The following is a 13,265-nucleotide window of genomic DNA, read 5'->3' as shown; positions in this document are numbered from 1 at the left end:
TATGTTGTTGCTGCGATAAAAAAAAATCACATACTCGCCTCTCGTCGCTCAAGCGCCCGGCACTTGCTATAGTCACCTGTCCGCATTCCACCGCTGGGCGCAGCTGCGTCTTCCGCCTCCTCTGCACTGACTGTTCAGGCAGAGGGCGGCGCGCACACTAATCGTGTCATCGTGCCCTCTGACCTGAGCGTCACTGCAGAGGATGCGGAAGACGGAGCGGCACCCGACGTTGGAACATGAGACAGGTGAATATAGCACGCTGCCCCCGTATACTCACCTGCTCCTGGCTCAGTCCCTGCACATCCATGGTTCTCCGGGCGCCGGCAGCTTCTTCCTGTGTTAAGCGATCACATGGTACCGCTCATTACAGTAATAAATATGCGGCTCCACCCCTATGGGAGTGGAGTCAGGTCCATATTCACTACTGTAATGAGCGGTACCATGTGACCGCTCAATACAGGAAGAAGCTGCCGGTGCCCAGAGAACCAGGGACATGCAGGGACCGTGCCAGGAGCAGGTGAGTATAATTAGACAGCAGCCGCTCTCCCTCCCCTGCTGACCCCTGGGAATGACTCGAGTATAAGCCGAGAGGGGCAATTTCAGCCTTAAAAAATGGGCTGAAATTCTCGGCTTATGCTTGAGTGTATACGGTAACACAACATCTGCAAAGGCTTCCTAAGAGTTTTAAAAGGTCCCTAAGTCTGTTTCAGTAAGCTCCACAATCATGGGGAAGACTGCTGACTTGACAGATGTCCAGAAGGCAGTCATTGACACATTCCATAAGGATGGTAAGCAACAAAAGGTCATTGCTAAAGAAGCTGGCTGTTCACAGAGTGCTGTATCCATGCATAATAATGGAAAGTTGAGTGGAAGGAAAAATTGTGGAAGAAAAAAGTGCACAAGCAACCGCTAAAAATGCGGCCTTTTAAGGATTGCTAAGAAAAGGCCATTCAAAAACTTGAGGGAGATGCACAATGAGTGGACTGTTACTGGAGTCATTGCTTCAAGAACCACCACACACAGACGTCATCTGCTGGTGTAGGTCCACTGCGTTTTTTCAAGACCAAAGTCAGTTCAGCCGTCTACCAGGAAACTTTAGAGCACTTCATGCTTCTCTCTGCCGACAAGTTTTTTGGAGATGGAAATTTAATTCTCCAGCAGGACTTTGCACCTGTCCACACTGCCAAAAGTACCAATACCTGGTTTAAAAACAACAATATCACTGTACTTGATTGGCCAGCAAACTCTCCCGACCTTAACCCCATAGAGAATCTATGAGGTATTGTTAAGAGGAAGATGAGAGACACCAGACCCAACAATGCAGACGAGCTGAAGGCTGCTATTAAAGCAACCTGGACATCCATAAACCTCAGCAGTGCCACAGGCTGATCGCCTCTATGCCACATCACATTGATGCAGTAATTAATGCAAAAGTATTGAGTGCATTTACTGAACATACATTTCAGTAGGCCAACATTTTGGATTTTAAAATCATTTTTCAAGCTGGTGTTATAAAGTATTCTAATTTACTAAGATAATGACTTTTGGGTTTTCATTGGCTGTAAGCCATAATCATCAACATTAACAGAAATTGAAACAATTGAAATAGATCACTCAGTTTATAATGACTCTATATAATATATGTTTTTGTATTGAAAAAGTGAAATAAATTAACTTTTTGATGATATTCTAATTTTTTGAGACGCACCTGTATGTCAATAGGTCATCCTTTTTTCCTCCTCCTTTTCACAATGTTGTGTCTGGCTGTAAGAAGCTTAAAGGTACCGTCACACTCAGCGACGCTGCAGCGATATAGACAACAAGCCGATCGCTGGAGCGTCGCTGTTTAGGTCGCTGTAGAGATGTCAAACACAGCAGCTCCAGAACGATGCAGGAGCGATCCTGTGACGTAAGGGCTACTCACTTATTGTTCTCACAGGTCGTCACAGGTCGTTAGCTCCATGTAAATCATTGCTGGCATCGTTGCTTTTGCTGTCAAACACGACGATACACGACGATCTGACGACCAAATAAAGTTCTGGACTTCAAGCTCCGACCAGCGATATCACAGCAGGATCCAGATCGCTGCTGCTTGTCAAACACAACGAGATCGCTATCCAGGACGCTGCAACGTCACGGATTGTTGTCGTTCTCGTTGGAAAGTTGTTTAGTGTGAAGGTACCCTTAGGGTATGTGTCCACGTTCAGGATTGCTTCAGGATTTGGTCAGGATTTTATGCAGGTAAAATCCTGACCAAATCTGCACCTGAGGTCACTGGCAGGTCACCTGCGTTGTCCTTGAGTTTGTTCTGCAATGTAAGGACACGCTGCGTTCTTAAACGACGCGCCGCATGTGAGTTTTCTCGGGTGTGCCGCATGCGTCTTTTACTGCATAGTGGAGACAGGATTTCATGAAATCCCCTCCACTATGCTGTAAGGCTGCGTGTCCACGGTCAGGATGGCCGGCGGTATCGCCGGAGCGGCGAAGCCGCTCGGCGCTAGGCCCCGCCCCCTTCTGGGACGCGATGATGCCGGATGTGTTAACTGTACACAACCGGGATCATCGCCCCCCCTCCCATAGGGCCCTGTGTTATGCCTTGCGGGGACGCTGCGTCCCCGCAAGGTGTACGGACATGCTGCGATCTGAAAAGACGCGCAGCATGTCCGGAGTCGCAGGCCCGCCGCGTGCGGGTTTCCACGCATAGTGGACACGGGATTTCAAAAAATCCCCTCCACTATGCTGGAACATCTGGACGCTGCGTGTTTGATGCTGCAGCGTCAAACACGCAGCGTCAACTGACCGTGGACACATACCCTAACATCTGGACGCTGCGTTTTTTATGCATGCTGCTCAACGCTGCGTCAAAAACTCAGCGTTTCCTGAACGTGGACACATACCCTTACTCTTCTGTCCTACCTTATATATTTTTGCAATTGTAATATTTCTTGCTAGCTTTCCAGTGAAGCTCAATGCGAATGATGAGATTTTTGATGTTGCCAAAATAGTAGCCATTGAATTCAGGCAGAGAACTAGACTGGATTCTCCAGACCTAGAGTAATGTGGAAATGTTTTAGATAAGTGTGGAACAAATGCTGCAAAGTTAAAAAAAAAAAAAAAAAAAAAAAAAAAAACAACTTTAAAAATTGATGTTTTAAATTTGTTTTTGCCAATTAAAGTGCCAAGACTGGCAGAGACCACCAGAACATCGGTGCTGGAGCTGCGGGGGGATTTCATGCTAATTTTTTGGTATTCTCAGAAAACCCCTTTAGTATATGCTTGCATGCACCATTTTTGCTGTGGATTGTTCTGCATTAAAACCAGACTGTTGGCAGTAAAAATGTTGCACACCGTACGCATAGTTTTATGTGTTTTTTTTCTGTTTTTTTTGCAGCCTTTTCACTTGCATTTTGTTTCCCATTCATTTAAATAGAGAAAACAATGCTGCGAAAACAAACAATTTATGAGCTGTGGATTTAAAAAAATACATAGTGTCTTCTTGTCTGTGTCTGTCTGGTGTATGTTTGGAATAGTATAGTAGACTGCACTTTTCCATACAATAGTATATAAAGCACAGTTCACACTGCATTTCTTTCTGAATCCTCCTAAAATAGGATTCAAACAAATCCCCAACGTGGCCATAGACTTCAATGACACAACCAGAGCTCAAACCAATTCCATTTGTGGGTTTTGCTCTGAAATATATCCTCTGATTTTTTTTCCCTTAAAGTCTCAGTTTGTGTTTTTTCTTCAGAAAATGTTCACTTTCTGTGCCGGCTAGACACATTCAGAAAAAGAAATCATACATGGAGCTCGTTTAAACTTCATTCCTGTCATTGCAGTCTATGGCTCCATAGGAGAATTAGGCAGATCCCACCGGACACACTGCAGTAACCCAGTATGAACAGGCCCCAATGTAAAATGCACACATTAGTTATAAACTTTGTTTACAGTGAATCATATTGGTGACATTACAATTACAAGGAGTTTGTATGTTCTCCCTGTGTTTGTGTGGGTTTCCTCCGGGTGTTCTGGTTTCCTCCCACACTCCAAAGACATACTGATAGGAAATTTACATTGAGCTCCCCATTGGGAACAGCGATGATGTCTGTAATGTGCTATGGAGTTAATGGAGCTTCATATGTTAGCAAAATAAGTAAATGATAATACATTACAGTACTATATACAGTATATATATATATATATATATATATATATATATATATATATATATATATATATATATATATATATATATATATATATATATATATATATTGTATTTTTCGGACTATAAGACATGCTTTTCAAAATTTTGGGGGAAATTGTGTGGAGGGTGTCTTATAGTCCAGATATACCTCATTCTGGCTATGGCTGAAGCTGTGTGGGGATGAGCAGCGGAGGAGAAGTTCACAGGAGGCAGGAGCCGACAGCTGCAGCAAACACGTGTTCACGCTGTTAAAGAAAGTTAATATTCATCGCTCTCCATGCCCATAGTCCCTCCCACCTCTATGCACTGAACCCGGCACCGAGAGGTGGGAGGGAATATAGGAGTGGAGAGCAATGAATATTAATTTTCTTTAATAACAGACACATTGTTACCAACAGCTGTCAGCTTCCTGCAGTGGCGAGGCGATCACGTGTGCCCGCTAAAAAAGAAAATGAATATTCACTGCTCTCCATGCCAATGACAGTGGAGAGCAGTGAATTTTCATTCTCTTTAACCCCTTTCCGACATTGGGCATAATAATTCACCCACGTCGGACTCCCTCCCTTTGATATGGGCTCCGGCGCTGAGTCCTCATCATTCCCGGCACTTGTCAGCTGTTTTGAACATCGGCATTTAACTCATGCTTCTGGGAAGCACACCAGAAATCCCGCCCATTGGTGACCTCTTCACATGATTAATGGTCACCGATGGATTCCCATGACAACCAGTCGTCTATAGCAGACCTCTATGGTTATCATAGCCAGATTAGTATGAGCCCCAACCGGTGGTCAGTTCTCAAAGCAAGTGAGCATTTCTGCTACATACAGGCAATCTGATCATCGCCTGTATGTAGCAGAGCCAATCAGACAACTGCAGCTTCTCATCTCCCATGGAGACTATTGAAATGTGCAAAAAGTTAAAAAAAAAAGAAAAGTTTTAAAAAATATAAAAAAATAAAAAAATATAAAAATTCAAATCACCCCCTTTTGGCCCATTCAAAATAAAACAATAAAAAAATTCAAATATACACATCTTTGGTATTGCCACATTCAGAATCTCCCGATCTATTAATATAAAAATAGAATTAACCTGATCGCTAACTGGCGTAACAAGAAAAAAAGTCCAAAAGCCAGAATTACATTTTTTTGGGTCGCCACTACATTGCAATAAAATGCAATAACGGTCGATCAAAAGATCTTATCTGCCCCAAAATGGTATCAATAGAAATGCCAGCTTGGCACACAAAAAATAAGCCCTCAACCAACCCGAGATCATGAAAAATGGAGATGTTACAGGTCTCGGAAAATGGTGCCATTATTTGTTTGTTTGTTTTTTTTTACCAAAGTTTGGATTTTTTTTCACCACTTACCGTATATACTCGAGTATAAGCCGAGATTTTCAGCCCAAATTTTTGGGCTGAAAGTGCCCCCTCGGCTTATACTCGAGTCATGATCGGTGGTGGGGTCGGCGGGTGAGGACTGTCATATACTCACCTAGTCCCGGCGATCCTGTCGCTCCCCCTGCCCGTCCCACGGTCTCCGGGTGCCGCAGCCTCTTCCCCTGAGCGGTCACGTGGGACCGCTCATTAGAGAAATGAATAGGCGGCTCCACCTCCCATAGGGGCGGAGCCGCCTATTCATTTCTCTAATGAAGCGGTGCCGGTGACCGCTGATAGAGAAAGAGGCTGCGGCACCGAAGACCAGCTGTCCGGGGGAAGGAGCGGGACGCCGGGAGCAGGTAAGTATTACATAGTCACCTGTCCGCGTTCCACACGCCGGGCGCTGTCTCCATCTTCCCGGCGTCTCTCTCTCCTCACTGACTGTGCAGGTCAGAGGGCGCGATGACGCATATAGTGTGCGCGCCGCCCTCTGCCTGATCAGTCAGTGCGGAGAGACGCCGGGAAGATGGCGCCGAGGAGCTGCAAGAGAGGTGAGTATGTGTTTTATTATTTTTATTACAACAGCAGCAGCACAGCTATGGGGCAATAATGGACGGTGCAGAGCACTATATGGCACAGCTATGGGGCAATAATGGACGGTGCAGAGCACTATATGGCACAGCTATGGGGCAATAATGGACGGTGCAGAGCACTATATGGCACAGCTATGGGGCAATGGTGCAGAGCACTATATGGCACAGCTATGGGGCAATAATGGTGCAGAGCACTATATGGCACAGCTATGGGGCAATTATGGACGGTGCAGAGCACTATATGGCACAGCTATGGGGCAATAATGGTGCAGAGCACTGTATGGCACAGCTATGGGGCAATAATGGTGCAGAGCACTGTATGGCACAGCTATGGGGCAATAATGGTGCAGAGCACTGTATGGCACAGCTATGGGGCAATAATGGACGGTGCAGAGCACTATATGGCACAGCTATGGGGCAATAATGGTGCAGAGCACTGTATGGCACAGCTATGGGGCAATAATGGACGGTGCAGAGCACTATATGGCACAGCTATGGGGCAATAATGGTGCAGAGCACTGTATGGCACAGCTATGGGGCAATAATGGACGGTGCGGAGCACTATATGGCACAGCTATGGGGCAATAATGGTGCAGAGCACTGTATGGCACAGCTATGGGGCAATAATGGTGCAGAGCACTATATGGCACAGCTATGGGGCAATAATGAACGGTGCAGAGCACTATATGGCACAGCTATGGGGCAATAATGGTGCAGAGCACTATATGGCACAGCTATGGGGCCATAATGAACAGTATGGAGCATCTATTTTTATTTTTGAAATTCACCGGTAGCTGCTGCATTTTCCACCCTAGGCTTATATTTGAGTCAATAAGTTTTCCCAGTTTTTTGTGGCAAAATTAGGGGGGTCGGCTTATACTCGGGTCGGCTTATACTCGAGTATATACGGTAAATAAAAAAGAACCTATACATGTTTGATGTCCATGAACACTGAATGACCTGGAGAATCATAATTGCAGGTCAGTTTTAGCATTTAGTGAAAATGGTAAAAAAAAAAAATAATAAAACTGTGGAATTGCACTTTTTTGCAATTTCACTACACTTGGAATTTTTTTTCCATTTTTCAGTACATGAAATGTTAAAACCAATGGTGTTGTTCAAAAGTACAACTTATTTCACAAAAAAACAAGCCCTCACATGGCTATTTTGACTGAAAAATAAAAGTTATGGCTCTGGAAAAAAAGGAGCAAAAACCAAAAACGCAAAAAAGTGGAAAATGGCCTGGGGTGAAAGGGGTTAATAGCTGGCACACGTGATCTCCCAGCCATTGCAGGAAGCTCGCAAATGAGTGTACTGCATCCTACACGAGATAACACACTGGGACACAATTTATCATTACTATAAAGACATACTGTTTGATTTTTCTACCACTTAATGGATGGTATTTTCCATGGCTATCTTTTATACATACAACTATAATATAAGTTACATAAGTGGAGATCAAAATTGGGACAGGGAAGAAGTAGGATCAAAACCAAGTGTACACAATCAAATTTGCTAGCTGCAATGGTCTTTCTCCCTTGCATAGGTCTATTAGAATTGTGCTGCCAACTTCTTTTCAATCATTGAAAAATGGAAGGTAAAACATCATCTAATTGTAAGGAGATGGAAGGATTTGTTTACTATCCTGCTTATCACATTTTATTACTGTTATTAGTGATACTTAAGAAAGGTTTTAAATTCTATATAAGCCGTAATCTGAACGCCTAAAATATTTCCAGCAGAATTCAATATGTTCCTTGTTTAACATATGTTTATATTTTATTTCATATGGAGCAAAAAATATTTTCCTAAAAGAACAGGGGGGCTTAACCTTAAACTTGTAGAATAAAAGATTAGGGGTAATATTAGAAAGTATCATTCACTGGAGCCTTGGAACAGGTTTCCAGCAGATGTGAGTATTCTACTTTAGAACCAAATGTTCAGATTCTTGTGACCTACAGTATAAATGACAATGCATGTCTGCATGAAAATTGGCATCTAGCGAGATATCAGTGAGGTGAACTTCTGGGAGACTTCCAGGGAACTGCCTGGAGCAGTTTAATAATGCACAGTTATATTTTCCAGGTTTTCCTATAACATTGGCCAAGACAAACTAAAGAATGACTCAAAAGTTGGAACGTACCAATACATTTTAAATGTGTAAACTGTGAGAAAATGCTTAGTCCCATCTGTAATCGCATCATCATAATGATAAGAGTAATAGTAGTAGCACCAAAACCAGATTAGATTCTGAATGATCCAAGTAGTTCTTTGTATCTGTTAGATGAATTAAGTAAAGTACTAGTTAAAATGTTTCATTGCTCAGGTCATCTAAGATATCTCTGATTCCTTCTACTGCAGTAAGGATGTGTTCGCACCACTGTATGATCCTTTTGAAAGGTATTGTTTTCTTTATTTTTTTTTTACTTTTTCATCCAAACATTATACAAATGTATAATACAGACTCCTTTTTTTGTAGTTTTAAAGAACAAAATTCAACGTATCCTAATAGACAGAAAGCAACTATTACTCTGGGAGCCATCAGTGGAGCCCAGATTTGTCATATTTTCTAGATACATTAAGTTATCCATAAAGTTGGGTTTAACAAAGACATGCCACTGAACAGAAGTATTCTTTTTTAACAGCCTGTCAACTATACCATGTCATGAAAAGATGGTTTAGAAATGGTATCTACACACTTAACAAAGCCAAAGTCATTGAACATGTCAAGTTAGTTGTTGAATTATATTTTTCTGCTTCAAGACATTTTGCTTCATTGAGATATTATTGTCAATGATTTATCTCCTATTTTCTAACTGTAATTTTCTTTGTGTACAGATTGTCACAGTAAATTGTGCTCGGCTCATTAAGGCAGACCATCATGCTACAAATGGTGTGGTCCATGTCATCGATAAAGTAATCACAGCAGTCACAAATAACCTTGATCAAGTGGTTGAAACTGAAGACAGTCTGGAAACTTTGAGGGTATGTTCATCATTATTGTGCATTGTCAGTTATATTTCATAAAACCACATTTATGGCTTCTTTATCCTTACAATAGTACCCTACAATTACCAAAAAGGACAATTATAAGCTGTGGTAACATACATTTCTTTAATTGTGGTGATACCAGCTAGAGGTTTTTGACTAGTCTGACCAGACTACAGTTATTTTAATGAATGGCCACTTCATACAGCTAATCATTAGGTTGTGGTGTTTTACCGTGAGAACTGCTTAGAATTGCATGATCGAAAAACCTATGGAAGTCTGGCGTTTACAACTGCACTGGACTGTAGAAAATGTGTTAAAACATCTCATTGTACAGTCTGCTTCCTGATGTATGCATTAGAATATAAAACTATGAAACACTATAACTCCTACTTCTGTATATATAGCAAATCTCATTATAGCACTAACTGCCTATGTGCTAATTGCTCAAGAATAGAGATAAGCAGATTGATCCACGGAGGACAGAGTTTGAGTTGAATTTCCTAAAATGCTTGGATTCATGCAAATTTGTACATTTTGAAATTTTATTCTAGAAACTTCTTGTCCTGCACGATTTCCAACACTGCTGAAACATTAGAGAGCATGAAAACATCATTTTGTAGGTTGGTGGTCAGTATCTAGGCCATTAATGATCAGTAGATCCCAGTGGAACACCATTTCTATTGCAATTTCCAGTCTCTCTTTTCTGTCAGAAAGAAAAAGAGTGAAAGCTATTATGGTCAATAGGGTCCTCTCTCTTGCCTGTAAAATATAGCCTCTTGTGATGAAGAACAGATTGACTGGTACTTCCAAGCTAACGTGAACAGGTGCCAACTAGAAACAGCTACCTCCATATGCAATAAACAAAAAAATTGCACTCTGTAGTGCTAAAGCACATCAATGTACAATATATGAAGTATGAATAGCAATACAGCTTCTGGATACTATAAAAAAAAATGAGACGCTTAGCACATAATGTGGCCAATTCATGCACGGCCATCAACCAACGTCAAGGTGGTCTTAAAACTGATGGGTCCTAACGTGTCTAATGTGAGTACCTCGCTAAGACTGAAGTCTGAATTCTTGGATAGATGTGAATACCTCTCTTCCAAGTCTGATTTTATGGGTAGGTAGGACCCTGCTGCAATTAAAATCCACGACAGCCTCTTATGGTCAGCAAAGTTCTCTTTCTCCTCTCCACCACCTGTATTTTAAAAGTTTTCCAGTATTTAGATTCATGTGAATGTATTCACCACAAACAGAATTTTGAGCTAAAATTAAGCCAATTCCTTCATATTTACTCAAGGAAATAAAAACTAGTATGAGTGTGCTTATATATAAGGCTAGGTTCACATTGCGTTAGTGGGTGATCGCTAACGGACAACGTTGCACGGCGAAAATGTCGCAATTAACGCCGTGCAATGGGTCCGTTAGCACACCCATTGACAGCAATGTTGTTTCAGCCTGAAAGCGCATCGCTAGCGCGTGCGTTTTTCGGCTCGCGCTAGCGATGTGCCGTTCTTTTGTGGCGCGCCTCGGACTCTGCTTGCAGCATCGGCGGCGTGCCCGAGGTCCGTTCCCCGCTCTTGCAGATCGGGGATCTGCGAGAGCGGGGCCGTTAGCGCGACCCCTAAACGCGGCCCCTACAAATACATTGCGTTAGCGCAATCCGCTAGCGCTAGCGCTAAACGGATTGCCCTAACACAATGTGAACCTAGCCTAACTCAATCTAGACTAAAATAGTCATTTTTACGATTGAAGATGATCTGCAATGCAAATGGAGACTGTATGATCCAGAGTCTTTGGATCCCCCTTACTTTCAGAGTATATAGTGTTGAGGAAGTTGTATATCTCCTAATGACATTCCTAATATATTGAAGAGTCTAAAGTGCTCAAGAGCAAAACCCTAAGGTCTATTCACTGCATGACCAACCATAATCACTGACAACGGAGAATGTGTTCTCCAAACCACGTTGGATCAACGCTGACCACCATTGCTTGTGACATCACAACTAGTGAGGAGCATTCTATCCAGCGCATAGTTTGCTGAAGGCCACCTGCCGGGGCCCTGCCGACAGTATCATTATATGTTCCAAGTGGAACTTTGCAACATCAAAGCACAAAATTACAAATTCAGCAGTAAATCAAAGAATTTAATTGAGAGAAGAGAAGCCCCTATGAGGGGAATTCGGTATAGTCTATTTTGCATCACAGATTGTATTGAATGGTTCGATTCAGTTAAAAATAAGTGCATGTATACCAGTTTTTGTTTCTGTAGTAGAATATAATATGCAGAATCGTAACATATCTCATAGTTAAGCAGGAGCCTCACCTTAATGTGATTAGGTATAACGAACAGTGTTTGTCTAGTTGATCTTAGACCATCACTCAAGGACGTTATAAAATCATTATCTGCTTTATTTATTTATCCAACATGATCCAACGGACAAGATAAAATCAAAGGCAACACTTAGTTTCAAGTGGGAAACCACTCTTACTCATGGCTCATGATGCTTTGGGTTGATGCCTTTAATTTAATTCTGTTTGCTTAGTTGTCTAATATGACACATAACCAAGAAGATAATGATTTTCTGATGAAATCGAATGCGGGTCTATGATTAATCTCTCTCCAAACATTTACCCCGGGAAGCCGTGCCTATTGTTCTTGTAAAGTGCACTGAGGCTACTTAATGGATGGTGTGGAATCACTTATTGAGGAGGAGTTTAAGGACTATGGTTTCCCCTTCTGGAGAGTGACATACCTGACATGTCAGTGTAAGGAGACTTATAGGACATGCAAGGATCCTCTGGGGAGACTAGAACACTAGTGCCACCTATTGGAAGCAGCAATCCTAAAAGTCAATATCGAGCCTTGGCATACAACTTGGGATAAAAGCCAAGCAGAAATTTTGCTTTTCCTTTCATCCTAAATCATATGGCAAGACTTGTTAAATAGCTGATATTGACTTTTAGGATTGCTAATTTCAATAGATGGCATTGGAGTTCAAATCCTATTTCTCTCAGGAGAAGCAATTTGCATGTTATATAAAAGGGGTGAGCTGATTATCGGATTTCACAATGAACAGTATGTTTTCTTTCTCCTGGAAATTGAAGTAAACATTTCTACTCAATTGTTTTACATTTAATTACATTTCCAGACGGCTGTGGCCGCTGCAGGTCTTGAATCCCTACTGCAATCAGAAGATAAACAGTACACTCTTCTTGCTCCCACCAATGAAGCCTTTGAGAAAGTTCCAAAGGAAACTTTGACCAGAATCCTTGGTGATCCAGAAGCACTTAAAGGCAAGATAGCCATGTAGCACCTTTTATTTTTGTCAACAAATAAGCTCTGAATTTTTTTTTTTTTAAAGTGCAGATCAATAAAAGTCTGCTTTAATTTTAACCAGGGTTTTCTACATATCAAAAATGATAGATTAGCAAAGGTAAGGTTTATATATTTAAATACTATATCATAAAGCTCTTTAGCCAATCGCTGGAGAGCCATATCTTACTCTTAAGGCCCTCTTGGCCAGCCAAACCCAAATGTGTACAAAGAACTCTCAATTGTATACCAACAAATATTGGGGAAAAGCATGATCCACCATTTAGAATTTTGACAAGTCGATCCTATTGTTCTTGCCCAAGATCCGGAAGTAACAGTTCTTTGGACACAGAGTATTTTCGATGCTTCCAAAACTCTGCGTTCTATTGAATGCAGGTAAATCCACATGTGTTCACTGAACCATGTGGATTTACTGCATTCAATACATTGCTATTGATTAAATATCTGCTGTGACGACTAGCGTCTCCGCAAGAGAAATTGACATGCTGTGGTCCTGTAAGACGCGCCGCTTGTCAGTGTCAGCTGGTGATCCATAGGCACACATACATGCATAGTGGACATGGGATTTCTAGAAATCCCATTCACTATGCTATAACATCTGTCTCCTGCGGTTTTGACGCTGCATAAATGTACACAGCGTCAAAACCACAGCAATTCCTGATCATGGGCACGTACACTACCCTTTACACGTTTGGCTGCAGTTCATTTAAAAACAAAGAAAACTGTTCTTTACTTACCCTCCATGAGTCCAGT

The 13,265-nt window shown here is 41.9% G+C and overlaps 1 protein-coding gene across 1 annotated transcript in view; it reads left to right on the top strand.

The window, feature by feature from the left end:
* Positions 1-13,265, top strand: part of TGFBI (transforming growth factor beta induced) — a 180,018-nt gene that overhangs the window by 96,957 nt on the left and 69,796 nt on the right. Inside the window, exons 6-7 of the mRNA XM_077265973.1 lie at positions 9,020-9,166; positions 12,328-12,472. Of these exons, the coding sequence (XP_077122088.1) occupies positions 9,020-9,166; positions 12,328-12,472 (292 nt within the window). The remainder of the gene's footprint in view (positions 1-9,019; positions 9,167-12,327; positions 12,473-13,265) is intronic.

The sequence above is a fragment of the Ranitomeya variabilis genome, chromosome 5 (assembly GCF_051348905.1).
Source record: "Ranitomeya variabilis isolate aRanVar5 chromosome 5, aRanVar5.hap1, whole genome shotgun sequence".
NCBI classification, from domain to species: domain Eukaryota; kingdom Metazoa; phylum Chordata; class Amphibia; order Anura; family Dendrobatidae; genus Ranitomeya; species Ranitomeya variabilis.
This window is presented reverse-complemented; position numbering and strand designations above follow the sequence as displayed.